General features: G+C 54.6%; 6 protein-coding genes across 6 annotated transcripts; 4 read left to right on the top strand and 2 right to left on the bottom strand.

Annotated features, from left to right (window-relative positions):
• The first annotated feature begins 2,092 nt into the window (after nucleotides 1-2,092).
• On the top strand, nucleotides 2,093-4,749 carry KVR01_008700 (uncharacterized protein). Its single transcript, XM_044792703.1, has 3 exons — nucleotides 2,093-2,811; nucleotides 2,934-3,716; nucleotides 3,820-4,749. The coding sequence occupies exons 1-3, from the start codon at nucleotides 2,779-2,781 to the stop codon at nucleotides 4,456-4,458; spliced, it is 1,455 nt and encodes a 484-aa protein (XP_044642467.1). The 5' UTR covers nucleotides 2,093-2,778; the 3' UTR covers nucleotides 4,459-4,749.
• A 1,674-nt stretch (nucleotides 4,750-6,423) lies between these two features.
• KVR01_008475 (uncharacterized protein) lies at nucleotides 6,424-8,465 on the top strand. Its single transcript, XM_044784215.1, has 5 exons — nucleotides 6,424-7,011; nucleotides 7,092-7,440; nucleotides 7,532-7,737; nucleotides 7,808-7,886; nucleotides 8,037-8,465. Exons 1-5 carry the CDS (start codon nucleotides 6,865-6,867, stop codon nucleotides 8,369-8,371), a joined length of 1,116 nt encoding a protein of 371 aa, XP_044642242.1. The 5' UTR covers nucleotides 6,424-6,864; the 3' UTR covers nucleotides 8,372-8,465.
• A 5,631-nt stretch (nucleotides 8,466-14,096) lies between these two features.
• On the top strand, nucleotides 14,097-17,562 carry KVR01_008415 (uncharacterized protein). Its single transcript, XM_044786995.1, has 3 exons — nucleotides 14,097-15,233; nucleotides 15,309-16,227; nucleotides 16,287-17,562. The coding sequence occupies exons 1-3, from the start codon at nucleotides 14,891-14,893 to the stop codon at nucleotides 17,353-17,355; spliced, it is 2,331 nt and encodes a 776-aa protein (XP_044642182.1). The 5' UTR covers nucleotides 14,097-14,890; the 3' UTR covers nucleotides 17,356-17,562.
• Nucleotides 17,563-18,148: 586 nt separating this feature from the next.
• Nucleotides 18,149-20,388, bottom strand: KVR01_008707 (uncharacterized protein). Its single transcript, XM_044782812.1, has 2 exons — nucleotides 19,647-20,388; nucleotides 18,149-19,581 (listed from the first exon to the last, which is right to left on the bottom strand). Exons 1-2 carry the CDS (start codon nucleotides 19,781-19,783, stop codon nucleotides 18,471-18,473), a joined length of 1,248 nt encoding a protein of 415 aa, XP_044642474.1. The 5' UTR covers nucleotides 19,784-20,388; the 3' UTR covers nucleotides 18,149-18,470.
• Nucleotides 20,389-21,484: 1,096 nt separating this feature from the next.
• Nucleotides 21,485-26,858, top strand: KVR01_008578 (uncharacterized protein). The gene is made up of 4 exons (XM_044793485.1): nucleotides 21,485-22,009; nucleotides 22,159-22,680; nucleotides 22,746-23,116; nucleotides 23,197-26,858. Exons 1-4 carry the CDS (start codon nucleotides 21,927-21,929, stop codon nucleotides 23,850-23,852), a joined length of 1,632 nt encoding a protein of 543 aa, XP_044642345.1. The 5' UTR covers nucleotides 21,485-21,926; the 3' UTR covers nucleotides 23,853-26,858.
• Nucleotides 24,643-26,445, bottom strand: KVR01_008542 (uncharacterized protein; the record flags this gene model as incomplete). The annotated part of the gene is made up of 1 exon (XM_044791438.1): nucleotides 24,643-26,445. One exon carries the CDS (start codon nucleotides 26,443-26,445, stop codon nucleotides 24,643-24,645), a length of 1,803 nt encoding a protein of 600 aa, XP_044642309.1.
• Nucleotides 26,859-27,129: the final 271 nt, after the last annotated feature.

The raw sequence follows: 27,129 nt of genomic DNA, 5'->3' as shown, positions 1-27,129 counted from the left end.
TACAACTTCAAGCGGTCAAGGCCCGACAGGAAGGATACCTCGTGAGGAAGGTTACCTTTCACTCGTTGCCTACCTAGGTACTCAACAAACGAACGAGATTCCGGCACACATGTCCGATTCAGCGCATATGCACTTTGCAGGTCGGCACGTACACGCGTTAAACGAGACCACTCACGACCCAATGCAACTGATGATTCCTGCAAGCCACTGCAATCCTTCGGCCTGCTTTCCATTCCAAGGCTCTTCTGCTGCCACCCGAGAGGCAATAGACAATACATCCCAGCCCTGAGGCCCCCCCTGCGTGCCGCAGTGCGCCCATTCCTCAACAGGGACACGGACACCGCGGGGGAGGTTTGTGTCACGTCGCTCGGCCCGTCAGCCACACAAAAAAATCCTTCATCTAGGTGCATACCATGTTTCCGGCAAGATTGGGCGAAGTCAGGGATGTGTGGTGTAGCCATTTGTGGCAGGTCACAGTCTGGGTTCTGAAATCTTCAGTTCAAGACTCCGGGTATTATTGTTTATATATAGTTTCACTTCTATTTTATATATATTTAAGGATATATATAGTGCCTTTATATAATAGTAAGTACTTAAAATCTAGTATTTAAAAAGAATATAATATTAATAATAATAATTATAATATAATAAATATTTATAACTTTAACTTTATAATATATAAATAAAGTTAAAAGGTATTATTTTAATAATAATATTAATTAAAATATTATAAAGAAGTTATATAATAAAATTAAAAATAGTTATTATATAAATAAATTATATTAAAAGAAGTTTAATTAAAGATTATCCTTTAAATATATATATATATATATATATATATATATATACTTTATAATAAGACCTTTATTAAATAAATTTATAAAGTTTAATATTATAACCTTTATTTAAGTATATAATTATTAATTTTAAAAGAATTTAAAATAAAGAAATAATTTATAATATATTACTTTTAAGATTTTTATAATAAAATATTAAAACTCTTAAAAAGAGTTTTAAAAGTAATTTATAAAAAGATAAAGAAAAAGTATAATAAGTTTATTCTTTTTTAAGTTTATATTTTTATTATTAATAATTATTAATTTTTTAATAATATAAAAAAGTATAATAGAAATAAAAGAAAGAGTAGATTTAAAGTTTCTCTTTAAAAGAATTATAAGGATATATATAAAGTTATTAAAGACTTTATATATAAGCTTTAGATTAAGGAAGAAATAAGTAGTTAAACTAAAAGATAGTTATATAGTGTAAAGGAAAAATATAGTGTAGCTAAAGCTATTGTTGTTTGTATTGCGGACTTTCTACGAGCCCGGACCACCATATACCGACACCTAGGCCAGGGCACGACTGATTACGATTAACTATCATGGTGCAACCTCAATGTCGAGACTCCTCAGCTCCTCCGAAAAAGTCCGTCCGAGGAACCCGGGTAAAGAGACCTACCTAGATAACTCACCACGAGGTACACAAGTGGATAGCTTTACGAGTGAAAATATGAAATCAGCAATCTCTTGCGAGGATTTTCTAGAGGGTCTACAGTGATATGTGATCATTCAATCTGGACTTCCTAAGCACGTGTCTGGGACCAGATTGATATACCAGTTGCTCTACTAGTTGCCAAGTCAGGAACACCATGTGTAAGCGAGACTTCACGTCCAAATTAAGCCTAGCGGCTTCCCAGTCTTGGGAAGTACACAGGCGCGGTCTGGAAGGATTCAACGCTTCCTACTTCTAGTTAGTCTCCATGTCTGCATGTTGAAGGCAGAGACATACATGCCATTGGCGCGCTCCTGCAACGAATGGAAGGGCCTGGGCTGGCCCTCGCGGCACTACCGGTCAGTGCTCTCTTCCCTCTCGCGGGGTCAAAAACCCACGCTGCTGGAGCCTTACATGTTCGTATCTGCAGCGGTGTGGCACAGCAGTCATGATGACGCTGTTGGCGGAAGAAAAACCTCCCTTGCAGATCGGCCCCCAAACGTCAAGGTCCAGATTGGCCCGCTTCTTTAGGTTGTGAGTTTCGCAATCGGAGTGGGCCTGCCTCCATTGCTAGGGCTGGTTGGCAGGTTGGCAGGTTGGTAGGGCTAGCCAGGCCCATGTAAGTGCCCCTCCCTTTATACACCCCACACAAGCAGGTCAGAATCCTTTGGCTTTTTCAGAGTTCTGACAGAGGTCTTCGAACCTTCCCTCCAGCACTTGTCACATGTTGTGGCGCCCCTCCACGATAGTTGACACCGATAACAGCAACATTAAGGGCCTAGAAGTCGTCGCGGCCGAAGGAAGGCAGCAGCTAGCCAGACCGACGAATCCTGTACCACTCCTTCTTGCCGTTGTGCCCTGCGTGCATGCGGATGTTCCGTACTTTGGTAGGCAGCCAATCAGCACCGTGTCTTTTGTTACATTGCATCCGGGGCTTGATTCACTTTGGGGGGCCATGTCTTCTAGGTTGATGCTCCTCGCACGCCTGCTCCCCTCAATTTGATGCTCAAAGCCGCTCCAAAACACTCTTCCATCGCCCGTATAAGAGGTGAAGGGTACCATTGTAGGGTTTATTCAATGTTGCGGACCCGCAGATTCTAGAAAGACGCATATATCGTCTCACATGGTTCTAGCACAGAGGGTCTATATCATCTCTCATAAACTATCGTCCACTTGTTTTGCCCACCTTGGCACCTTGTGAACTCTTCTGCTTCGGTATCCTTTGCTGTGAATCCCCTCTCTCATTCTTTCCCCCCTGGGTGTCCCGTCCGTCATCTACAGAAAATGGCTATCAAGCAAGTCAAGCTAGAGCCCCAGGTTAGTAGAATTCCAAGCCGGAAGCGATCACCCACCTATGCCATCGTATTGGCTTATCAACCGAGCGCCACATGAGATGACGTTGCCCCTCGTGCTAATCAGCAAGGCTCGGACCCATCTAGGCACCGTACCTGAACCTCATCAACAATGAGCTCACTTCCACGGCGCAGACACGCCACGGTGTGAACCCCTCAACAGAGGAGGCCCTCCCGGAGGTCCCCGTCTCGGGCGAGGCCGAGGTCGACCGCGCCGTCGCCGGGGCCAAGAAGGCCTTCCCCGCGTGGAGCACCCTCTCGTGGGACGAGCGCGCGGGCTACCTGCTGAAGCTCGCCGACGCCGTCGAGGCCAACCACGACTTCTTCCGCGACCTCGACATGGCCGAGACGGGCAAGCCCCTCTCGACCTCGAGCTTCGAGCTGGCCCTCACCATCGGCCACCTGCGCGACACGGCCAAGCTGCGCGTCCCGGACGAGGTCGTCGAGGACTCGGCCGAGCGCACATGCCGCGTGCGGTACAGGCCCCTGGGGCCCTCCGCCGCCATCGTGCCGTGGAACTGGCCGCTGCTCCTGGGCATCGGCAAGATCGGCCCGGCCGTGCTGGCCGGCAACACGGTGGTCGTCAAGCCGAGCCCGTATGCGCCGTATATGCTCCTGCGGGTCGGCGAGCTTGCGGCAGAGATCTTCCCGCCGGGCGTCGTCCAGGTGCTGAGCGGTGATGAGAGCCTCGGCCCGCTGCTGACGCACCACCCTGATATCGCCAAGGTCAGCTTCACGGGCAGCACGGCGACGGGCCGGAAGGTCGGGGAGGTATGTGGGCGCTTGCTGAAGCGGGTTACGCTGGAGCTTGGCGGCAACGATGCAGCTATCATTTGTGATGATGCTGATATCGCCAAGGTCGTGCCACAGGTAGGTTCAGTTTGATCACATTCCCCTGTCCTGGGCACAGCGAGTATCTGCGGGTGATATCGTTCGTCCGATATTCCTCCATACTGACAAATCATTGCTCTAGGTTGCTTTCCTCGCCTTGGTCGGCTCCGGACAGATCTGCATGAACATCAAGAGAATGTATGTTCACGACAGTATTTACGACAAATTTCTCGCTGCTCTGACTGAGTTCGTTCGCAACAACTTGCCATACGGCTCTGGTCAGGACGCGAATGTGGCGCTAGGTCCTGTGCAGAATAGCATGCAGTATGGCAAGGTGAAGAACCTATTTGAGGAGGCCGAAAAGGAAAAGTGGACTATTGCGCTTGGTGGCCTCAAGGAGCTGAGCGAGAAGCCCAACAAGGGACTGGTCCTCCCACCAACGATTATCGACAACCCGCCGGAAAGCTCTCGCATCGTGACAGAGGAGCCCTTCGGGCCTATCCTGCCTATCCTGCGCTGGACGGACGAGGCGGACGTGATCGCCCGTGCAAATGCCTTTGACCAGGCGCTGGGCGCCTCGGTCTGGAGTAGCGATGTTGCCAAGGCCACCAAGATCGCCGATCAGCTGGAGTCTGGCAGTGTCTGGGTGAACTCGCACTTCCAGGTAAGTGGCAACATGCCTTTTGGGGGGCACAAAGCAAGCGGAATCGGCATGGACTGGGGCGTTGTTGGGCTTAAAGGCTGGTGCAACCCTCAGGGGTTCTGGGTGATCAAGGGATGAGATTGCTTTTACAGAGAGGAATATCCCCCGCACGAGAAATAAATTACCTGGCTGGCTGCAGTAAGCGGGCAATAAACATGCTGTGAAACCGGGGAATGTGGGATGCTTACTGTGTACATGCCGACTGCAGTCAGAGTAGTAAGTACCCAAGTATTGATCTACCCGGGGCTGGGATTTATTAGTCTGAAAACAAATGTGACTGGGTGCTGGGATCTTTGCTGGGTTGCATACATATGTAGGATGATGACTACCTAGGTATCGACCTGCAAACCGACAACATGTGAAACTTGAGTGTGAAGCTTGAGTGTCTGCTAGTCGTGCATTTCTGCATCGTTCTCGAACCAATGATCCTCCGAGGGCATCGGCCCCGACCTGCATCAACAGGCCCGATGGTCCTTTGGGCGTATTTCTGGCAGATTTCCCCAGCTCATATTAAAGCTTGGCTTTTGATCCGGCTCGGCGGGTCGGAGAAAGGCGTCTACGACTTTGGGCTTAATCTGCTCCATTCCCGGCCAACGAGGATGTAAGCATATTTCTGAGGAAGAGGAGATTCTCTCTGGACAGGGGGTCCTTTGGATTTGAGGGATTCCAATATTCCTAGGTGCCGAGGTCATTCTGAGAGATCCCCCATTCACAGATAGTGGCCAGGGAAAGAATATGCCCACGATTGGTAACACCACCGCCGAAACACCCGCCCGCCCAGGCCGCCCAGAGACTTCCAACCGCCATACGACCACAGTAATGTCAAGAGTGGATGCCAAGACTGTGCGATGCATATGGTGGTTTAGAGACACCTCCACCGATGAACCACGCCGACATGCATGTTCGCGGGGCGGAAAGCGGAGATCTTGTCTGAATATGGACTGAGAGCTGCGGTACGCGGAGACTACAAAGCACCCCGAATTTTATTACTTACCTAGGTAGCTTGCGGAGATCTGCATGGTGTTCTTCTAGTCGGTCCTAGCTGCACGATGCGGCTCTAGTTGATGGCACCCTGCTGCCCACAGACATTCTCAAATTGCAGGCACCAACCCGGTCTGTCTTGGGGCCTGTTGCAGGCCTGCTGGCCGCCTACTTGAATACCTAGTTGCCTAGGTACCGTACAGGCTGAGAGGTTGACCATTCTGCAGGCTGAGCCAAAGCTTTGATTCCAAGCGCTGGCTGCGGCTTACACGGGCGGTACTGGATACCTTGTGCGACCCCCTTGCCCGATCTTGTCGTCTCCTCCACCTCGAAAAAGGCAACCCCAGACGCGTCTAATGCAGGAGAGATGCTCCCGGAGGCGTCCTACTGCAGGGTAAGCAATCTCGGGCGCTAATATTGGTGAAGTCCGCCGTGCGCTACCCAGGTGCCGTGGTGTGGAGGATCAATGGATTCTGCACCTTCGGGTTCCCATCCGCGTTGGCCAGTTTCCCTGCCCACTTAAGTAGTTACGATGTCCAAAAATTGTGCTTTTAGGATGATTCATGTTTCATTGTGTTGTGCTGTTGTTTCTATTCTGCATAATGCTGGACCTCCCGCGTGGCCTCCAAGTGTTGCAGCTGACAGGACAGCATTCCCCAGCGTCCCGCCTGGGTAGCACACGGGACAATTCATCAGCCGGGGATTCCGGGTTCACATATGCGGGCGTTAGGAGGAGTGGTACAGGATTAATGGTTACTGCAAGCGAGATGGATGTGTACTGTGTATGCAGCTACCTGCATGGGTCCTTTGGCTGCTCAAGTTCCAGACTGCCCAGGTGCTTGGATTTTTCTGGGGAGTAAGAGCGCCTCGGTTCTTGAAGTAGTTAGTGGGTTGAGAAGAAGCATGCTTGAGTGCATGAGTATGCCGGTGTGAAATGGGGATATCCAGATGCTCGGGGACGATCTTCCTCGGTTGGATATCATCTTTGTATATTGCAAACTAGATCGTCACACAGTGAAGGGGACTTGAATAGCGTGCATGTTTGACGTTCTGGGGTAACCAGGCAGGGTGGCTTGCATAAGTCTGGTCTTCGTCGAGGTCGCCAGGCCAAACAGACACGGCAGGAGGATGGTTTGGAGGCCCAGTGGCGTTGACTTGGGCGTGTCGGTCAGCTCACCTAGCAAGTCGGTCAAAAGATTCCAATTCTGGATAATTGGTTATAAGTTCTCACGGACCCACCTCGGCAGGGGCATCGAGGCCACCAAAATCTGACTATACGACGGTGAGGTCGCTTGCAACTGAGTCATCCAAATGTCGAGGGTGCTTTCTCCCTTTCCTGCTCGCCTGAACTGACCAGAAGGGCTGTTTTCATGACCCACTGGCTGTCACGTGTTGGACATCTCAGCCTTGCCTGTTTACTATAGTCTCTGGTCCCCTTCGCCTTACCTATCGCACAACGCCACCAACAGCCTCTCCCGTCTTCGTCTATCGACCGTTGTCGAGATGGCGTACACTTACAGCCCCATCGTCGAGACCTGGGCCCTCTATGGCGCCGGGTCACTGCTCATCTTCTCTCGGAGCCTGTGTCGTTGGAGGATGGTGGGCTTCCGCGGCTTCGATTTCGATGATTATTTCATCTGGTTTTCATGGGTAAGTTCATCTGGAAGACGAGACAACGCCTCTAGCCATTCCATGCTTCTCAGGCTGACTTGAAAATTGTGGACGAACAGGTAGTCTATACCGTCATGACATATGCGGCAGATGTCTGTGACCGCCACCCGGACTTACACGTCCTCACATTTGATCAAAGGAAGGACATGACAGCGGATGAGGCCGCACCTTACATTTGGGTCACGCAATGGTTTTGTGCCGGAGTGGCAACCTACGTCGTCTTCGTCTGGTCGCTCAAGATCAACATGCTGATCTTCTTCCGGCGAGTCGTCAAGGGCCTCTGGGTCGCAAAGCTCATTTGGCCTCTGTTGGGCCTCGTCTTGTGTACTTTCATCATGATCATGGGTATTCTGTTTGGGGCATGCCGCCCATACCCTAGGATGTGGAAATTCTACACCGACGAGGGTGGTGAGTGATCCATTTCTAGCCACCGCTGGAAGTACCGAGTGTGTTTCGAGAGAAATAAGAGATCTGGCTAACACAGGTGACCATTCAACAGATTTGTGCGAGCCCCAAGCAACGCTCTATATGCTCCCAGTTCTTGTTATGAACATCGTCACAGACCTCTGCATTATGGCCATACCTGCCCCCGTCGTCCTGCGAGCTAAGATGAGCCTATGGAAGAAGGTATCACTGGTCCTCCTCTTCAGTGGCGGATTCTTCATCATGATCGCAGCCATTCTGCGAGTGACATTTGTCATGGTGGTTAGTCAATCCTGTCCTAACATGTCTATTAAATATTTCCAGTATTCTGACACACATACCTCTTTCATAGCAAAAGGATGGATCCACGGCAGCTATTTGGTCTTGCCGAGAGGATTTTGTTGCCACGTTGGTTGGGCAAGCTCCCATGTGTACGTATTATACCACTCCCACCCGTATCCCGAAGCATATCGAGCTGTCGGCACAATCATCCGTGGCACAGCCTTCCACACCCAACTATACATCGAGTCAATATAGTGTTTACCCATCGTTACTGTTGTCGCTGATATTGTGTCATGCAGTGCGCCCCGCTTTCAGCCGGCTTTTCTGGACATCGAGGGGCAAGATGACCACAGGGCAGAGCTCATCCATGAGACCCTCCAAGCCAGGCTCTATGCCCATCAACGACAGCAACAATGATGCCTTTGAGATGCGGAAGGGGAAGCGTAAGGTGCAGGACTACAACGCCACGATCCTATCAACAAGAGGATACGGCGATGATGAGTCCACAGAGAGAATCTATAATAAAGGAATTCTGGTAAACAGAGACGTGGATATTCACTACGAGAACGGCCACAATGAAGTCCCAGGATATGGATCTGAAGCAAGAGAGGACGGGAAGTATGCTGCAAATTGACTGGTTTGATCTCTCTGTATATAGACCATAGACTATTGATCATTTTTCATTTTGATACGCTAAGCCAAAATTGTAATGACTATCCCCATGACGAGTTGATTTGTTCTTGAATCATATGGCTCAGCTAAGACTCCCCCCATTGCATGCGATGGCGGTCTCCTCGACCAGGCCTTGTGAGTGAATTGAGTCGCGAGAGACTCCCGAGGAGTAGGGGTATTGTCCTTACCTAGGAAGCCCGGGCAGCCAATTGGTGCATATTGGGTCTTGATCTTCCTCTTCAGCCTTGTATCATTCGAACCCTAGCGACGCTCTTGGCCATGCTGATTATTCTCTACTAAATATTCTTCACTGCTCCTGTTGTTTTCCACGAGTTCAAATGTTGATGAGGCGGATAATTACAGTCTTTGTGTTCACCACAACTCCTGGTATCTCATACTGGTTGACCTTACGACTCCAGCAATTAGACCATCAATAATACTTACCAGTGCAGAGACTAAATAGAAAATTTCATGGATAAAGGACACTACAGCAAGAGTTTATGGGTTTCAAATGTTGTATGCTCGTATGTACAGTTCATTGAGCTACCTAGGTGTCTAGGTATACAATTTGCCGAGCAGTCGCTTCGGCACAACACTTGAGCAGAGTGACTGAAGTCCCCAACCCCAGAAACACGTTCCTCACTATGCGTCGCCTACCCTAGGGTATTTATTCGATTTGACCACGTTATGAATATGACCAGCAGAGATTTGAAAACGGTCTGTGTGGCGACCCAGGTAGCTAGTGTAAGATTGTGTGATACAACTTTTAGGTTGGTTTCTTGAGAATAACTGTGACAAATACTTCTCAGGCCCGTTTCTAGTTTTGAAATTGTTGATGTCCACTCAGATACCTAGGCACATTTAAAATGGGGCTTTCCTAGACCACCAGACTACTAGTTAACCCCCCTCCCCCCAACAGGCATTATGGTGTTGTTTAACAAACTTCTGTAGTCCACACATGTTACAAGGCTATGTCTTGGTACTTAACGAGCGAAATGCCGTGAGGTCCTTGCCACTTTTCTCGAATACCAAGGCGTTGGGCCAAGGAAGCGTCCATGATGGCTTGGGGTTACAACATTTCTCCCAAGTCTAGTGAAAGTGCTCCAAAGTTTCAGCACAAATCCCGCTGCGGATGTATATGACCGAACACTCAGGTCTCGATTGAGAACACAAAGACTACTCGAGTGCGTCCTGTCTCATCACCTATCACCTAAGCACGCTGTGATTAGGCTCCCGTATATCTCAACAGGAGAATCCAATTCTGACAGGCTTCTTGCATCAATGATGTCACATCAGCAACATTGAAGCATATTGGCCAATGGCAAATAAGCTTATGACTGGTGGAGGCCACTGGCATGTAATCAAGTCACCAACAAGTGCAGTTCCTTCGCTGCAGCGCCGCAGGCATGCATAGGACTTGTGCGGCACAGCCCCTGACACCACTCAGATTTAGAAACAGCCCCCATATGGCCGTATGGTGTCGGTGACCCCGGAAGATCGGCGGCTGCCTGCAATAGATAAGCGTCGGAGGGGGCGCGCCGGCCGCTCCAGACCCGGGGCTTGCCATGTACCTGGCCGTGATCCGAGAACAGGGAGACAAAGGGACGTATTCCCACGGCCTGTGAGCAGCTGGTAACATCTCTGTCTGAGACAGTTACTACCCCCTTCCCTCGGGGCGGGGGCGGGATTATTGGTGTCTCAGTCCAGAGAAGCCTGAAACCATGCAAGGTCTTTTGGAAATGCCGTATCTGTGTGAAGTAATCATGATCAGCATTTCTAGGATTGTTGCCGGGAGACATAATTGCAGTGGAATCAAGCAGCCTGGGTGCAGTAACCTTGGGCCCAACTGCTATTTTCGGACTTTGGATTTAACTTTCTGGAAAGCCTGGGGTATTTTCAGTTAACACATGCCATGTACATGGACTAGCCTTCATATTTCTATTTCTCTACTTTGCCAGAACACATCCAAAGATGGGAAGCAAACTTTGGCGAAGCCGTATAATATTCATACACATCGTTCGACCTTTATCGGGAGCTGAGCCTGCCATATGGGCACTGATGACAGGAGCCCCTTGTGGTTGTTGGGTTGTGGTCGACTTGTGTTATTCGCTATGTATATGCTCAGAATGATCTCGGTATCCTTCTGCCACTTGGAGACGAGAACGCATCGTATGGATGAAATGGTCTGGAATCAGACTCTTGTTTCATGGTTAGAGGCAGTCTGGGGTGTGCCACACTCTAAACTTGACCTGTCTGCGCGCCTCGAACGGGAGACAGACAGCTTTGTTCATGTTACCAGGCTGGTTAAAGTCTTCAATCATGTTTTCATCGACGACCATGAATTTTCTTGGTCTGTTCCGTTGCTGTGATTTTGCCCGAGTCAACGTTGGATACAATGATATGCCTCGCGGTTATGAGTGAAGGGGAGAGCTTTTTGGAACAGCGATGTAAGCCTGTTTCAAAAGGCACATACTGTAGGATGCATCATTGATGCCTCTAAGATAGGTGTCACAACTGATTTTGGCATTTTGCATGAGTACTCTGTACTCAAGCTTTAGTGCCGCGATATCTGAGCCTCTAGTAGAAATGCCCAAGTGTCACGAGATGTTATGATTTCCCCTGCCAAATTATATGGTAATCCTAACTGATGAGTTCAGATTCGACGGTACATGCTATCGAACAATACCCGCCAACGTAACGGCTGTAGCGGACACACTTGAGTCTTCCTGAGGAAAATCTAGTACGAGCCGTAGGTTATACCGCACAAGACACATGAAGGTTGGTCAGAGCCAGGCCCCGTCCGAAAGCATGTGTTTTGGGACACGACACAATATCGCTCTTGAACCTACCCTAGGGTACTTTCAGACTTTTTAGTATATGTCTCCCTCAAAAACCGGACCATGTTGTTTCCGGGGTCTGTTGGCACGAGACTGCATGACAGTCCGGGACTGGGAAGAACGTCCTGGAAGCTGGGTTCGTTGGACAAGGCCCGGGACGTGCCGATCAGGATTTCTGATAGCAAGATAGCATGTCCGGTGCCTGGACTGTGAACATTGTCTGGGCCTAGAAACTTCCTGAAGAGGACAACCGGTGTGTGTCAATTATATTACGCGGCAGTCTCCCGCGGAGCACCTCAGGCCCGATGTGACAGCTCGTCGTGGGGCTCAGAGAAAGCGTACGACCGAGGCTGAGTGGTTGAGGCAGGAATGACATGGCCGTCGGTCACAGAATGGTGCGCTGGCATGCGTGGATCACAAGCCTCCGTCATGTTGTTGACATCGTCGGTGGACCGCAGTGAGGCACAGGCTACACAAGACCCTGTCGGGCAGGTAAATGCGCCAACCACATCGCAAGTTGTCAGTCAGCCCTATGGGCCGCGCGAACGGGTGATCCAAGCTTGGATCAGTCCCATTTGCGGCACGACGGGCCCACCAGGGAGATCGCCCCCAAAGAAGTTTCTGGCTCGTCTAATGAGCAATGAAAAAGAGATACGTGAAGAGCGGAGTTTCAAAACCCGCAAGAGCCCCATTGTGGACAACTCCACCCCGGCGATAGTTGCCGGTCCAGCCACTTCCAGCCACGAGGCCGGAGGTGCGACCCTTCATAGGAGTGGCGAAGTTTTTCCAGAAGCTCAAGTAGAAAAACGGTCTCTGACGGGCCTTCTGGAGCGGCCCCGCGGTCCCGGCTGGCGGACCTTTCCCCGTAGGCCATCACTGACCCTTGAAGGGCGGCAGGACCGGTGATATCAATGAATCTGGCCATGACCGCGTCCACAACCGCGGCACTGCAGTCAAGCAGTGCGGTGACTGAGGCCAAAGACGACGTGCGGTTGCATCAGGCAACCCAGGCTTCATGGCTGTTCCTTGCGGGGACCCACGCAGTCGGCCTTGGTCAATCGTCGAAACCGGGTGTGAGTCGCGCAGCTTGGGATCTCTAGCTCGGTCAGAGAAGGCATGGAGCAAAGCTTCTAGCGTCCCACTACTCCGTACTATCATGTCTGACCTGAGATCCAAGGATTGCGAGCTGGAACCTAGATACTGTGCAAGTGGCAGCCCGCTGCGGCAGGCAGGGTCCGGCAGGCGTGAATTCGCAAAGTGCCTCTCTCGCATGTCGTTCAATGAGGAAGCGTGCTGCAGAATTGGGGTTTCAGGAGACCCGGGAATTACGGGACCCGCATGGGCCAGGTTGCAGCGACGGTACGGGGAATGCATCGTGAGCCTTGTCAACAGCCTAGAAAAATATTTTGCGGCACTTGGTCGCCTTTTCTGGCCTCCGGCCAGTTTCGGCGGCCCGCCAAGGCGCCCAAGGGCCCGCTTTGGTCCGGACGGGACCCCAGCCCAACGCCCGGAGGCCGCATAGCACGCGGCTCATCAACCGCGTTGGTGATGGCATCGTTGATCATGCTATGTATGAAGCAAAAGTCCGCATGGCGCATTGTTGGGCGCCTGGGGGGGCCCGTGAGGCATCAGCCATTAGCGGGCGATGTCACATCAAGACTTGATCACTGGAGATGAGACGCAGGTGGTGGTGACGGCTCGTGCTGCACTGCTGGCATTCCCCAGGGCAGTGGAGACGGCCGAGGGTAGGACGATCTCAAGATAGACCCCACCATGGCTGTCAGTTGGCGCATCCTCTCACTGGTTTCCGCAAACCTAATTGAGCCTGCTGACGAGGGTTGCTGGCTCCCATGCTGGCTCTGATTTGTGCTGCTACCGGGTACCTCATTTTGTGTTGTCTGTGTTGGTGATCCTCTATGCAGTCAGCCCTCTAGGGCAGTCAGGACGGGACCTGCTCGACATGGACCATAGCCCGCACTTGCTCGCAGCTCGGGAGCGTCATGGCTGAGGGTGAGAGAGACAGAGGTGATGGCGCTACTGCACCCTATCCGTATTCTGCAGCAGCCGTGCATGGCCAGGTAGAAGCGGAAACGGTCTGCCAGAGATTCTGCCTCGCGATCGGGGTGGACATGCCAGATGCCTGGCACTCGTGTGCATTCGTCCTAGGGCTGGCAGCTGCAGCAACATGGTCGCAACCTGATGACACCCTGATTTGGAGATGGACTGGATTTGGATGGGTCGCGGTGCTGCAGGTGGTGTCTCCGCGCCTGCGCTTAGCGGACCATGTGAAAAGTAAGATTCTGGTACGACACAAGCAGCCCCCTGTGTGGGCATGCACGTTGGCTTTTGCGATCCTGGCTGAGTCGACAGAGGGACGCCTGCGAGTGGCCAGTCTGGAGTGCCCGGGCCCGGCACAACGGTTCCAACACACACTGGTCGCCAAAACTGGCCGCCAGTTGTGGCCGTGGTGAGGTCAAGCCCGTCAAGGGCTGCAAGGGCTGCAAGGGCTGCAAGGTGAGGGAAGACAGAGAGCGCATGCATCCATCCCACTTGCGCAAAGCCTCACCGTGCTTTGCCAGGTTGGGTGCCGCACCCCTGCACCCTTTTTGATCATTGGAGACCTCCCGCCCGCTTACCTAACACACGCAAACCCACTACTCCGTACCACCGAAGCTGCGGGTGCACGTACCACACTATTGCTTCCTCCGCTGACGACACAGGCCATGGAGTTAATGGGCGACTGACATCATATGCACACCCCCAACTCAATCCCCCACCCCCACCCCCACCTCCCACACACGCCCACTCCCGGCCGCATCGTCGCCCTTCCTGCACTCCACCCCCAAGCAAGCAACTTGACCTACGTACCATCATCCATGATACCCAGACGAGAAGACCAGAGGACTCCGCCACGCGGCTGCATCCAGCTCTACTGCGCAGCGCACTGGAAATGCCCTCGCAGCCAGCACAGCATGCACGCCGGTCTCCAAAGATGGCCTTGCCCCGTTCAGCCCCATCCGAGGCCTGGCCTGTCTGTCTCTCTCCCCTACCCGGGCATCCAGACATCTCTGCTGCGACCTACCTACCCACCTAGGTATGCAATGGATATGGCTGCCAACCCAACATGGGCCATGGGCCATGCCTCGGTAGCGGCTCATATATTAGACGATGCCGCCGGGTCAAGGCTACCACGTTGCCATATCGGCACACCTGAACCGCCCCAGACCCGACCTCACCTCGACTCACCTCATGTAGCCCGTCTGCAGCTCGCCATCATAAGCTAAATACATATCGGGGCTGTGGGAATTCTGCTGCCTGTTCTTCAGCCTCCGCGGCTTTCACTCATACTCGTGCTTCTCTATTACTCTTATCCCACACGATCCTGACCCTGACATTTTGCCCAATTTATCTACCGCAAGCCCCTCTCACCTTTCCTCGCAACTGTCCTGCCTTCTGCACCCGGGAGAGACAAGCACAAGCCCTGTTCTGATTGCTCAACTCCTGCTCAACTCCTGCTCACCCGGACGGACCCAGACGAGTACAGATCCAGTCACCCGAACGGGCAGAACCAGAGACATCTTCGTTGCCTGTCCCGCCTTTAGCCCCGAGGATCAGCTCCACCCGTCCTTGTCAGCCCCTCTGACATGAACACTCCATTCGTTCCAACACCAGAGTCTCGATGGGGACTTGTTGGTCATCGTGACGACCATGCAGCTATCCCGGCCCACAGTCTGGCAGCCTCACCCGTGCGGGACATGGAGGGAGCGGACGGGCCTCATGTCTGCCAGCATTGTGGCAGACAGTATCCTCGACTGTGCGATCTGAACAAACACCTCAAAGCGCACACCCGGCCCTTCAAGTGCCCCTTTGAGGCTTGTAAGTACCACCAGCTCGGTTGGCCAACAGAGAAGGAGCTGGACCGCCATCGCAATGACAAACATTCCATGGAACCGAGGACATACTCTTGCCCGTATCTGCCCTGCACGTGTAAGTCAATTGCCCACGGCCAGTCCTTGGGCGGCTTGGTGACAACCCGAGTCCACTAACCCCGTGTCCGAATAGACACCTCCAAGCGGGAATCAAATTGCAAGCAGCACATGGAAAAGACGCACGGCTGGGAATACGTTCGCAGTCGACATGCGCACAAGGACGAGCCTGCCTCTCCTTTCCCCCTCATGACGAGCGATGCCAGCAACCAGGTCATTCACCCAGGGGGCAGCTTGACGATCCGGACTGTGCCAGGCCTGACCGTCTCTCCAAGCCCGGTGGTGCCGCAGAACTCCCCTGCGTCAGCGACATATGATGGGCCCATTTCCTACGGGGCAGATGTTTATATTCCCTGGAACTCACCAGTGACTCGACTCAGGAACAATCAGAACTTTCTGGAGCAGTTTTCCCGGACTTATGCACCTGGGTTTCAGGGCGACGATGAGTGGCTGAAGATTCCAGTCGATCCGCAGCTGTACACAAGCGCTCCACGCAATGATAATGGCGCAGAAAAAGCGCTCACCCCGGAAGCAGCGAATGGCCATGAAAACTCACTCGAAGCCCTTCCAATCGTGCTGACTCCGCAGGCGAGTCCGACGGTGAAAACCCAGGTCTTAACTCCCCTTTCATCGCCAAGCCCGTTTTTGAAGCAGTCCCCATGGGCTGCAAGAGACGGCATCGCACCGCATGATGTTGAATCAGACCCAGGGCGCGTGCCCACAACGCGAGGCTTACGCTCTGGCAACCCTGGCCAGCCCAGCCGGCCGGGGAAGCGCCCGGTCGAATTTTCTAGGGGTTTCGATGGCAGCGACGAGAATGAAGACGATGAGCCTCCAAACAAGCGGAACAAGGCTCCTGCTGCTAAGACAGATCAAGGAGGTGATCCTAAGATGATCTGCCCTTTTCGAGTCGAGCACCCGGAAATCTATGATATGGCTCGCGATGGAAAGTACATGAGCTGTCATACCCAACACGACAACATCTCCACGGTGGTGTAAGTAGGGCCTCCTTTCGGCTTCTACGCAAGGTATCCCTGCTAACACACAGAGATAGGCGCCACCTTAGCCGACCAACCCACTGCCTCGAGGTTGTCAGCGAGCGCAGGAGTGTCTCATCCTTTGGCCTCGAGAACAACGAACACGGCCACCCTGCTGCTGGCTTGTGCAGGAGGTGCTGGCGGGCCTTCTCGGACCCCCAAGCCTTTGAAAACCATTTCGCTATCGAATGTGAAAAGGCGTCACGGTCAAAGAGGGAAAAGTATACCCTCATTCAAAAGACGTTCTGTAAAATTGACCCACGCTTGGCGACAAGTTCCGCAGGAGCAGCTGTCTCAAATGATAGCAGTGTTGATCAGGTATCCGACGCAGAAGGCGAATCAGACGAAGAGATGCCTCGAAATACCTCTCGAGCGCAGTCCAACTTCCGTGGTGACGACCTTGTAAGCCGAAGCGAACACAATGCTCTTATGGAGCGGGTCGCAGCCCTGGAGAGGATGCTCCAGCCGACTGCCTCACAAGCTACGCCCAGGACCATACCAACCCAGGGAGAGACGATGACGCGCGCGTTGATGCCGCCCTCCGCTGCACCGGGCACTCCACATACCCAGCCGGGTCACTACACTTACGCTGTCGGCCCGCAACGTCATACTGTGCAAGGAAGGCAGCCAGGAAGCTACAGAAACCTAATGGGCTTTAACATGGACACTGACAGCGTCATGGCTGACTACCACGGTAGTCACCCCGTGTCGAGAAGGTCAGACAGCTTGTCCACTGTCCACCGCACCAGCCCCGTCACCACCACCCACCAGAACTATGGGTCACTCCACGGGCAGCCCAAACCCGCGGCGTCGGACTCAGCCTATGGCACGGCATCAAATGCGGGACCAACACAGGCAAGCAGTGGGGTCAACACGGCATCCCAGCCAAGGATGCAGATGGGGGCTGGTGGCGGAGATGGCGACGATTATGGACAAGAGGGCATCTCCCAGGAGTCGTCCAACACGCGGCTAATCAACCAGTTCATGCGCGCCGAGGAGCAGCGCGAGGCGGTCATGGGGCGGGCGAATTTCTTCAACCCTGACTCGGATGACATCTCTAGCTTTTTGAACATGGATTCTCAGTAACATTTGCTTTGGCTAGATAGAGAGGGAGAGGCAGAGACAGACAGTCGGAGTCACGCTGGACCACACACATCACATAGGCACACTCACTTTGTACATAACCCGAGGTAATGGGAAATGGAAAGGGGATACTGGGTAGGCAAGTAGTCAATAAAGACAGACGGGCGGGCGCTGGACGCCCTGACCTGTCGTTGTTCAATATACACAGAAGCATATTTCCCAATATAGACAATGCATATGTCGCGGGTATTATGGCGCTTATGTCAACTACACTCACACCCCTCCCTCATTGAGTTATCCCCCCCCCCAGCTTTTTTATTTATTGCCAAGCCTGATTGAAAAGGGTATGATGATATGACCTCACGGGCATGTGATTGTGACATGATGATGTGGTGGTGGGTGGTTGGCTCATCTCGAGGGTTGAATCCCCAAGCCGATTCTCCCTTCGGCTTGGCTGCGCAGCGACTGAGCAGCATTAAGCGAGCTTTGACTCACCACCGCGCCTGCGGCACAACGGTGGGTGGAAAAGGGGTTAAGGCATCAATGAATATCTGAGTGATCTCCTGGATTCGGGCGTGGACCTGGGGCCGCAACCAACACGCATGAGAAATAGGCCACCAGCTATTTCTTTCAGCTCAGCCTCACCGGTGAGTCTTGCAACCAGATAGAGTCACGTTGAGCATACATGCAGGCAGACAGACATCAGACGATAGATGGATAGCCTGGCAAGGGTGGGGCGGTGGGGGGTGGAAGAAGGGACGAGAGCCGCATTGGGGGGGGGGGTATTTCATATTTTGAATTATGCAGGTGAATGGATTGTACCAACCAATCTTTTGCCTACATGCCGTCCAGTCTCGAGATACAAACGCCCACTACCACAGACGTTTTTCGCATGCTTTCCCAGGGGATATCAAGCCAACCCAACCAAACTTCCCAGGACAAACTTTCTTTGTCTATATCATCGCACCGTCTTCTGCATGTCCCTAACATGAACCCTAGAAGCAACGCCACATTCCAACACCATGACACCCGAGTCCAAACATGTGACACCCAGTCGTCGTGCATGATAAACAGATATACGTGAAGAAAGAGAAAAAAAAAACAAGAAAACAAAATGCTCAAAAAGGAGCCAGGCTGTCGGGAAGGAGCGGGTACTCCTCCCCGTCGATGACCTCGGTGCCGTAGCCCAGGTCGGCGCTCAGGGAGCCGCCGGCGTCCATGGAGTAGCCGCCGCCGAGGACGTCGCGCTTCCAGTAGGCGCCGCAGTTCCCGGGGACGTACTTTGCGGCGTCCATGGCGATGGTCATCTTGACCTCGGGGCAGTAGTCCCAGATGTGCTTGCGGAGGCGGGGGCTGCCCCAGATCTGGCTGTGCAGGTAGGAGCCGCCGCCGCCGGTGTGGTAGCCCATGGGCTCGTAGAAGCCCTCGCGCCAGTCGTCGATGCCCTTGACCAGCTCGCCGGCCTCGGCGGCCTCGAGGGTCGAGTTGTAGTGGGCCGTCTCCTTGTCCGAGGACAGGTGGGTGGGGCGCCCCGTGTGCATCTCGCCGCTGAAGGTGAGCGAGACGGTCGAGTTGGCCATGCGGGCGTCGGGGCGGTGGCCCAGGCGCTCGGTCAGCCAGACGTCCTCGGCCTCGGAGAAGTCTGCGCGGGCCTGGGAGCGGAGGACGTCGACGATGGCGCTCACGCGGCGGACGGACAGGCCGCCGTTGCCGCCGAAGCGGGAGCCCGGGTTCCAGGGGGCGCCGATCCAGTCGTAGTCGAGGAAGTCGTTGAGGTTGAGCTGGGAGTTGGCGCAGAGGATGGAGTCGGTCTGGAAGATGAGCAGCCACTCGGCCGGGGCCAGGACGGTCTCGTACAGCCACAGGCTGGTGAGGAAGCGGGAGATCTCCTCCTGGGACGACACGGACATGTTGGAGGGGATGTAGGTCAGGTCGAGCTTCCCGATGCTGACCTGCTCGCGGATGGCGACGGACTTGTTCAGGTGCTCGACGGACTCTAGGGACCCCATGAAGCGGAAGCGCCAGTCCGGGGGCACGACGGAGATGAAGTGCAGCATGAGGGGCGCCAGGATGGGGTTGACGCGGTTCTCGATGAGAAGGGCGACCTTGGACTCGTTGAAGGGCGTCCGCTGCTCCGAGGCATACTCGAGCGAGACCTTGGGCACGATGATGTAGTCGTCGAGGACGGCATTCTGCATGAGATGCCTCGAGATGACAGTGGTGATGACACTGCGCATCAGGGTCAGAGCCAGAGTTGCAGCACGGCCGTGTGCTGTGCGCAAGACAAGACTTACAGGAAAGAGACGAGGGCGAAGACGAAGCGGACGCGCCTCGTCGTCCTCGACCAGAGCTTGAACGCGACCCTTTTCATCTTGTCCCAGAGCTCGCCGCAGTCCACCTCGTCCGCATCATAAGCCTGCTTGAGCGACATGTTGCGTGTGAGGAGTGCCGGAAGCCAGATCGGCGAACTTAGATGCTGGCGGGCGCAATGGCGGGCGAGCGAGCGAGCGAGCGAGAGTTTCCACCCCTGGTCAGTTACATGGATCGGGCACACGACTCGCCAGCCAGAGTCGGGAGCTGGGGGCGCTGCCGCCGGCCAGATTTAAAGTTGGGAGCGTACACGGTATTCTGGGGGGATCGCTGGTGGAGCAATTTCCAATGGGCACACCGAAGCGGCGCACGTTTCAGTGCCGGTGACGCGCAAGCTGTGCTGTGTCGTCTCTGTAACCCCTGCTGGTTGACTGCTGTCTACTGTGTAAGTCTTGTCGATTGGACGGGGTCCAGAATGAAGTGGTGGACAGAGACCCGACACGCAAGGCCTCGAGGTGGAACTCTTGTGTGCAAGTTGTGCGTGTGTAAGGGGCAGTCTAGATTTGGGCTCACAGAGCGAGTGCACATGCAAGACAGAGTCCCGGAGTACAGATGCTGTGCCTGTCGAGGGGTTTCAACGGGCGAAAAAAAAGGTGGTGCTAAATTTGACTGGGAATCATCTTAGATGGCAGGTTTAGGGAGGCGACATCTGATTCATGGTTATCCCCTCCCCCTTCTCCAGGGGCTGGGCAGAGTTACAAGGTTAAGGCGTCGCAAAAATACCTACACAAGACCACCGTGGTAGAAGGAGGGAGAGCTGGGCAGGTACATGGAGTGACTTGGCGACAGCACGGCAGCAATTGACCAGTCACAGCCGGGCTGGGGCTGGCCCGTCTGCCCGTTCGGGAACGCAGCGTGGGGACGTGATGTGCAGCAGGAATACGGAATACCACGGTTCGGTACTCGAAGGGCAGGGCTGCGAACCGGCTTGGCATCGAGGAATCAGATCGACTAGTCTGCTGTTGGCAGCTATGGAGTGGGAGGGGCATATCTGTATATCCGTGTGATATGGAGACTGATTCCTGGGAGACGAATAGACTTGACTGGACTGCATGCGCACAGACGACAGCTGAGGTGAGCCTTTTGGCCTTTTCTCTGCCCGTGCTGTCATTCTCGATCCAGACTATCTATCGTGCTATCATCTTGGACCCTAGCCTTGGCGAGTCACAGTCTCACTTCTTGCATCGACCCTGCATGTGAGAAGCCTCCCTTTGCGCCACAAACCCTCTCAGTTCCTTGATTGTCCACGTCTCTCTAGCCCCATTCGAGCATGGCACCATTCAGCCGCCCCAAGCCAGCCAGCCAGCAGCTGACAGGAAGCCACTGCAGACCTTAGGTGTATTCATAGCGCTCTCAGAAGCCAACATGCCCATGCTTATTAGCTCGAAACACTCCGGCAGGACCGGGAAGCTTGTTCTGCCCGCCCCCGGCCTGGTCGTGGGGAAAAGGGGCGGCGATGGCCAACAAGAAGGACAGAACAAGCTTATCCTGTAGACAAGAAAAGAAGATAAAAAGGCATGATGCGTAGGTGTGATCAACGCAAGGGATTCCACCCGACCCGTGCACCCAACCCATGGGGAATGTGTGTGGGCGAGAGCCCAAAGGGATCGCGACCCCGAGCCGCAGCGAGCCAAGAGATCTCTCGCCCACGTTTCCAAGGGGCACGGCAGGTGTACCTACCTAAGGTATGTACCCCAATGTATCCTCTTCCCGTCATCTACCCTGCCCACCTTGCGTAATGCTACTCCGTACCTCCCCTTGATTTCAATGTTCGCCCATCCAAAATTCCCTCCCTTCACTCCTCACTAGTAGTACCTGGACTGTCTCCCATTCTTTGCCAATTCCTTTTTTGTTTTCTTGTCGCTGTCCTTACCAGCCTAGATTCAGCGCCCAAGGACTCTTCCCTTCTTGCGCGCTGTCATGGACGGCCCAGCCAGCCCCGTCTAAGTCATCATCATCCCTGCGCATCGATCGCACCGCATCGTAACTGAATCAACCCCTCGCAGCTGCACTGCGACTCGAGTGAACAATCTGGCCTGCGTGGCACCCCACGCCCCAAATCCCGTCTATGATGCCCATGTGCCGATGATGGTGACGCGCTTTCCTGACGCCTCGATACCATCTGACCGTTAAACAATCTCACACACTTGCCTCCTTCTGTCCCGTCGTCACCCCGAAGCACGAGGCTTCGTGTCTGCTCCGTCATGGCTGCCCCTTCCACCCATTCTCCCGGGGTATTCGCCATCACCAAACCTCGCCTGCTCCTGGCCATGTCCCTGGCCTTTACGTGAGTCCAACAATGCATCCATATGTCAACCCACAGCCCCTCGGGTTTCCCTCGGGCCGGTTGCGAGAGAAAGAACGTTTGGCAGTGCGGTGAACGAGCCTTGGGAACAATGGATGGTGTGCTGACTGACTTGTTCGCCTCGTCGCCAGGTGGTGGATAGCCTCGCTCCTGCCACACTACGAGCCCATAATCAAGGCCCAGCTTCACTCGCGCCTCGAGGAGGCAAGGCAGAGGATACCCTCCATCAAGGTCGACTGGACGCCCACCAACGACCCGCGGGCCGCCTACAACGCCTCCAAGCTGGCCCTCATCATCGAGCCGCGCGTCATGCCCCACCTCGTGCCCCAGCTGCTGCACATGATCGCCGTCGTCCCGCCCGACTGGCGCTTCCTGTTCATCGGCTCCGACAGGAGCGTCACCCTCCTGGGCAGGAGCACCTCGGTCAAGCACCAGCAGGTCGTCGGCAAGCTGGACCTCATGGTGCTGCCCGAGCCCTGGGACATCTCCTCCAAGGAGATGGTCTTCCGCACCCTGACCGACATGCGCTTCTACGACGAGTTCCTCCCCGGCGTCGAGTGGATCCTGAAGTTCGAGTACGACAGCATCCTGTGTGCCAATTCCGAGGTCAGCCTCAACGACTGGCTCCACTGGCACTGGGCTGGTGCTCCGAGGTAAGGGAGGGACCGCGAGACTTTTTCTGCTGCCCCTCTGTTGTGCTCTGCTGACAGTGCTACAGAGGCGAGACTGATCGATTCGCTGGTAACGGGGGCCTGTCCTTGCGTCGGGTGAGCGCTATTCGACAGGTCCTCAGCTTCCAGGCGCGATACAACGACACCGCTCCGGAGGATGAGTGGTTCGGCCAGCGACTATACATCATGCCCGGCCTGAAGGTCGCATCGGGCCTTGAGGGCGCCTTGGCTGTCGAGAACGTGTACATGGAGAAGCCGATGGGCTTCCACGTCCAAGAGATGGGGGACAACCTGCACCCTGACGTGTGGGAGGACCACGAGAGGAGGAAGAAGATCCTGGAGTACTGCCCTGAGCTGCATACCGTCCTGAAGGCAAAGTTGGACCGGGAGAGGTGCGCTGGAGACACCAAGGATGGGGGTGAGTTTTTCATCACACACGGGCGGCTTGCTGTCTCCCACACCCCTGAAACAGCCAGCACTGACTGACACAATCAACAGTTATCCACCCCACGCCAGAAGAGCGGGAGGAGGAGAGGCTCAGGCAGATGAAGGAACAGGAGGCGAGGAGGGCCCAGCAGGAAGCAGCCCTCAAGAAGCTGCAGGAGGAGCGCAAGAAGCAGGAGGCGGAGGAGGCCAAGAAGGCGAAGGAAGACGAGGAGGCCAAGAAGAAGGACGAAGAAAACAGGGAGAAGATGGAGGCAATGGAGGCGGAGCAGGCACGACAGAAGGACGAGGAGGCCAAGAAAGCACATGACATGGAGGCGGCGAAGAAGGTTCTCGACGAACAAGCAGCAAAGACCGCCGCCGGTGCCGAGACACCGCCCGGGGCGGCAAACAAAGAAGCCTCCCAACCGAGTGGAGCAGACGCAGACGCAGACGCAGACGCGGGCGACGAGGCAGACGCAGAAGACATACTCCCAAAGCCGCCAGCGCCGGATCCAGAAGCCCCGAAGCCAGAAGAAGAAGAAGAAGAAAAAGAAAAAGAAGGAGCAGCTGATGCCGCCGAGAACCCCGACACGAAACCAGAAGACCCCAAGAAGCCGGCCGGCGACGCGGCGTCCGGGGCAGAAACGGCAGATAAACCCGGCGACACACCCGACGAGGTTTCCCACCCGGTCGAGCTGTCTGACGAGGCCGAGTCACTGAAACTTTAATGCATATAGATAATGATCGGCGTCCTTCTTCTTCCTGGCTGGGACGGAGAGGGCGGGGGCGGTTGGGACGGGGGCGGGCACATAAGCAGGGATCTCATATTCATGATACCACAGGGGGAGCGTCGGCAATGATTTACATAAGCAGATAGACAAGACAGACTGACACAGTTTTTGGGTATCTACGGGGTGCGATGGAAGATGGGGCCAAAAAAAGTGGCATAAAGCTTGTTCTATCTACATGGTTGGCTGGGCTACATTTACTTGTAATGTTGCGTGTGTGCACAAGGACCCAGATTGAGATGGGACTCGCTTATTCGATCGTACTGTACTCGTGGGGATTCCAGGGCTGCAGTAGAATATAAACATACAGCATCCAGAGCTACTCCTGACTTTTGTGCATACCTGTCTCATCTCATCATCACCTGTCCATGACTGGCCGAGCACACAATAGACCCAAGTCAGGCAGGCATGCGAGATGTATTCTTTGCAGAATGCTTACCCCCAATTGAGGGCATGAGAAGGGTATGCATAACATACACAAAGCTTTTGTTTTGTACAAGGGCCTTCTGGTGTCTAGCTATACAATGGCCAAGAAACGAAATGTCGCTGTTCCGAGTTTTTGTGGAATGAGGCTGAATCTGCTCCATACACTGTGAAAACTTCATCGAAGAAACCTATCTTCTCCCAAGTAAAAGATACGCTCCCAACCCCAAAGTAACGCCCAAGGCGATGTGATACGCGACCTCAGGCAGCAACCGGTTCAGCCACCAGCCCCCGCGGCTCCAGGTAGCTAGCCAGCCACGATACCGCCCACGACGCCGGCAAGCTCGCCAAAGAGGACGCCCTTGAAGATCGTCTCGCCGTGCTCTTCAGCCCAGTGTCCCGCGCGCTTGAGCCTGTCCTTCCACGCCGCCTTCTGTTCGGGCGCAAGATCCTCCCAGCTTGTAGCCGCTGGCTCGCCGCTGGCGGTCGCGGCCGCCAGAGTGGTGGTCGTGAGGACCTCGACCTCCTTTCCATCAACGTCCAGAACGACGACCTGCTGCTTCTCGCCGCCATTATCTGACGACTTCCCGGCCAGCAACTTGGTCAGGAAGCCGCCGTGCGGAGGCACAACTCGGGGAGGCGCCGAATGAATGGATGAAGGCAGCCACTTGTGACCCCCGACTGTTGGCGGCGCGAGGCCCTTCACTTCCAGAATGCCTTGTAGGAGGATGGCCAACAGAAGGACGAAGCAGGTGATTCCCGTTAGCAGGCCCCAGATCGTGGGCCTGCGGCTTTTCATCGCGACGACGTAGCGGGGCTGGCGCGGGGGTCCGCCACGGCGCACCGGCGCGGAGGGGTCAATAAACTTGCGCAGCGGGATGCTCTGGACGGCGACCGCGTTGCCGACTGACGTGGACGCCAGCTTCAAGTGCTGGGTGCGGCTCGTCCCCCTCTCTGGCGGCGCAAAGTGACTGAAGCTAAGGCCGGTAACCATTGCCGTGTGGACATTCCGCAAGGTCGTCAGGGGTAGCAGGTTGGCGAGCATGTCGATATCCCCAATTCTTTGGTGATCGAGGGTGTACAAGTGGATGCTGAGGTCTGTGCCTGTCACGGCGAGCACGAACTGCGCGTCGCCCTGCTTTGCGCCCGGAGACGTCACCGGGCTGAGGTTGGCGACCGCCAGCCCAGTCGCCTTGAGCCCTTGCCGCTTAGGCAGCTTGGCGTTGACCGAGATGCGTGCCCGCGTGTCCTCCTTGCCGGGCTTGGGAAGGCGAAAACCGTACAGCACCACGCCGCCAGCCTTGGGCAGGTTCGCGACGCCCACGGCAAAGCCGGGCGTCAGGTAGCGCAGGCAGCGGAGGGCGGGCCGCAGGCCAGAGCTGTCGTCGTGCGGGATAGAGTAGATCCTTGCTGGCTCGGCGGTGACATCGCCCGTCTTGGGCACTTTGACGGAGTAGATGTCATAGTCGTCGCAGTAGAGCACTTGGAACTGGTCGTCGGCGGTCTGTATCACGTCCATGTCTATCGCTTCTTTTGTGATGTCAAGGACGCCCCTGGGCTTGGGGGCGACATTGCTGCCAGCTGCGACGTCGTAGATGGCGATCTGGTGAGACGAGTTCGCGAAACCTGTTGCGACGGCGCCGAGCTGCGGGGAGCCTGCGAAGGGCTGCGACAGCCTCAACAGGCGCTGGTATGTGTCGGAATCGGCGGTCGTGAACAGCTGCGTCCTGGAGAGCTCGGTGATCCTAGCCCCAAGCACGGCCTTGGCCTTGGGCGGGTCGACGCTGAAGACACGGAAGTGCTCGTTCTTTCCCTTCTTCAAGTCGTCCGGGCTCGAGTTGATGCCGGCGTATAGCAGGGTGGACTTGCCCTTGCGCTGGCCTGCGATGAGGTTCGCGACATTGTCCTCGTTGCCGCTCAGCTCGACCTGCCCGGCGGGCTCGAGTTTCTCCAGGGATGATGTGTCCACCAGGGTGATCTTGTTGCCAACGCCGCTTTTCGTTGCTCCTCCACCACCACCCACAAACAGACGATTGGAGTCTTGAGGGTCGAAGTCGCATCCGTATAGGGGATAACCGACGTCTATTATCGACTCGGGGAAAGGCGCCATCCTGGCAACCAATGTGTTGATGACAGCAGTCTGTTGAATTAAACTGTGAAATTATGTTGCGTCTTGTTGGAATATCTGTGCTCGAATTGTTGGTAAACGAATCGGGCAGGGGGCAGGGGGCCTGCTGTCGTCTGCGTTCGATGCCGTATGTTGCAGAGGTCGGAGGCGACGGAGAACTTTCGCAATGAGAAGTGACAGTTGGGACAACCTTGGAAGTGGTCAAGGTGGGATGAACTGCAGGCACGGGGTTTGAGTGATGCAATTAGGAGAGGAGGAAGGAGCGGCTATAAAGAGAGGGCAGCATGTTGGGAAGGGTCGAAGCCCGACGTCGTGTGTGTGCGGAAAGGACAGATGACGATGTGAGCCTCGGGCGAGGCTACTGCTCTCAGCTTGCTCGGGCTAGGCCATCCTGTCTAGGCCGTCCATGGTTCTGAACCCCTGTGCTGTTGCCCGCAGATCGGCAGGGTTCAGGTACCAGCTTTCCGGAAACGGTCTCGCCCTAGAATACCACTGCTCTCCACAAGTCACACAGCTAAGAACTGTGTCATCCAAGTGACTCTACTGTGGTCTATGATGTGTTCTCGCACGCGACAAGCGTACCGTAGTCTTTGATCCGGTACTGAAAGGCACTGAAAATTGATAAGGTAACGAGAAAAGCCAGGTGGCCTCAGTGTCTCGAGTGTG

The sequence above is a fragment of the Diaporthe batatas genome (genome assembly GCF_019321695.1).
Source record: "Diaporthe batatas strain CRI 302-4 chromosome Unknown Contig00010, whole genome shotgun sequence".
NCBI lineage: Eukaryota > Fungi > Ascomycota > Sordariomycetes > Diaporthales > Diaporthaceae > Diaporthe > Diaporthe batatas.
This window is presented reverse-complemented; position numbering and strand designations above follow the sequence as displayed.

Bases quoted from the DNA above. Each gene is read 5' to 3' on its own strand.
- KVR01_008578 (XM_044793485.1), top strand. From the start codon at position 21,927: ATGGCTGCCCCTTCCACCCATTCTCCCGGGGTATTCGCCATCACCAAA. The intron at 22,010-22,158 runs GTGAGTCCAACA...CCTCGTCGCCAG, and splicing joins GCCATGTCCCTGGCCTTTAC to GTGGTGGATAGCCTCGCTCC. The intron at 22,681-22,745 runs GTAAGGGAGGGA...ACAGTGCTACAG, and splicing joins CACTGGGCTGGTGCTCCGAG to AGGCGAGACTGATCGATTCG.
- KVR01_008700 (XM_044792703.1), top strand. From the start codon at position 2,779: ATGGCTATCAAGCAAGTCAAGCTAGAGCCCCAG. The intron at 2,812-2,933 runs GTTAGTAGAATT...GGACCCATCTAG, and splicing joins AAGTCAAGCTAGAGCCCCAG to GCACCGTACCTGAACCTCAT. The intron at 3,717-3,819 runs GTAGGTTCAGTT...TCATTGCTCTAG, and splicing joins TCGCCAAGGTCGTGCCACAG to GTTGCTTTCCTCGCCTTGGT.
- KVR01_008415 (XM_044786995.1), top strand. From the start codon at position 14,891: ATGAACACTCCATTCGTTCCAACACCAGAGTCTCGATGGGGACTTGTT. The intron at 15,234-15,308 runs GTAAGTCAATTG...GTGTCCGAATAG, and splicing joins CCCGTATCTGCCCTGCACGT to ACACCTCCAAGCGGGAATCA. The intron at 16,228-16,286 runs GTAAGTAGGGCC...ACACAGAGATAG, and splicing joins GACAACATCTCCACGGTGGT to GCGCCACCTTAGCCGACCAA.
- KVR01_008707 (XM_044782812.1), bottom strand. From the start codon at position 19,783: ATGTCGCTCAAGCAGGCTTATGATGCGGACGAGGTGGACTGCGGCGAG. The intron at 19,582-19,646 runs GTAAGTCTTGTC...CCTGATGCGCAG, and splicing joins TTCGCCCTCGTCTCTTTCCT to TGTCATCACCACTGTCATCT.
- KVR01_008475 (XM_044784215.1), top strand. From the start codon at position 6,865: ATGGCGTACACTTACAGCCCCATCGTCGAGACCTGGGCCCTCTATGGC. The intron at 7,012-7,091 runs GTAAGTTCATCT...GTGGACGAACAG, and splicing joins ATTTCATCTGGTTTTCATGG to GTAGTCTATACCGTCATGAC. The intron at 7,441-7,531 runs GTGAGTGATCCA...ACCATTCAACAG, and splicing joins ATTCTACACCGACGAGGGTG to ATTTGTGCGAGCCCCAAGCA.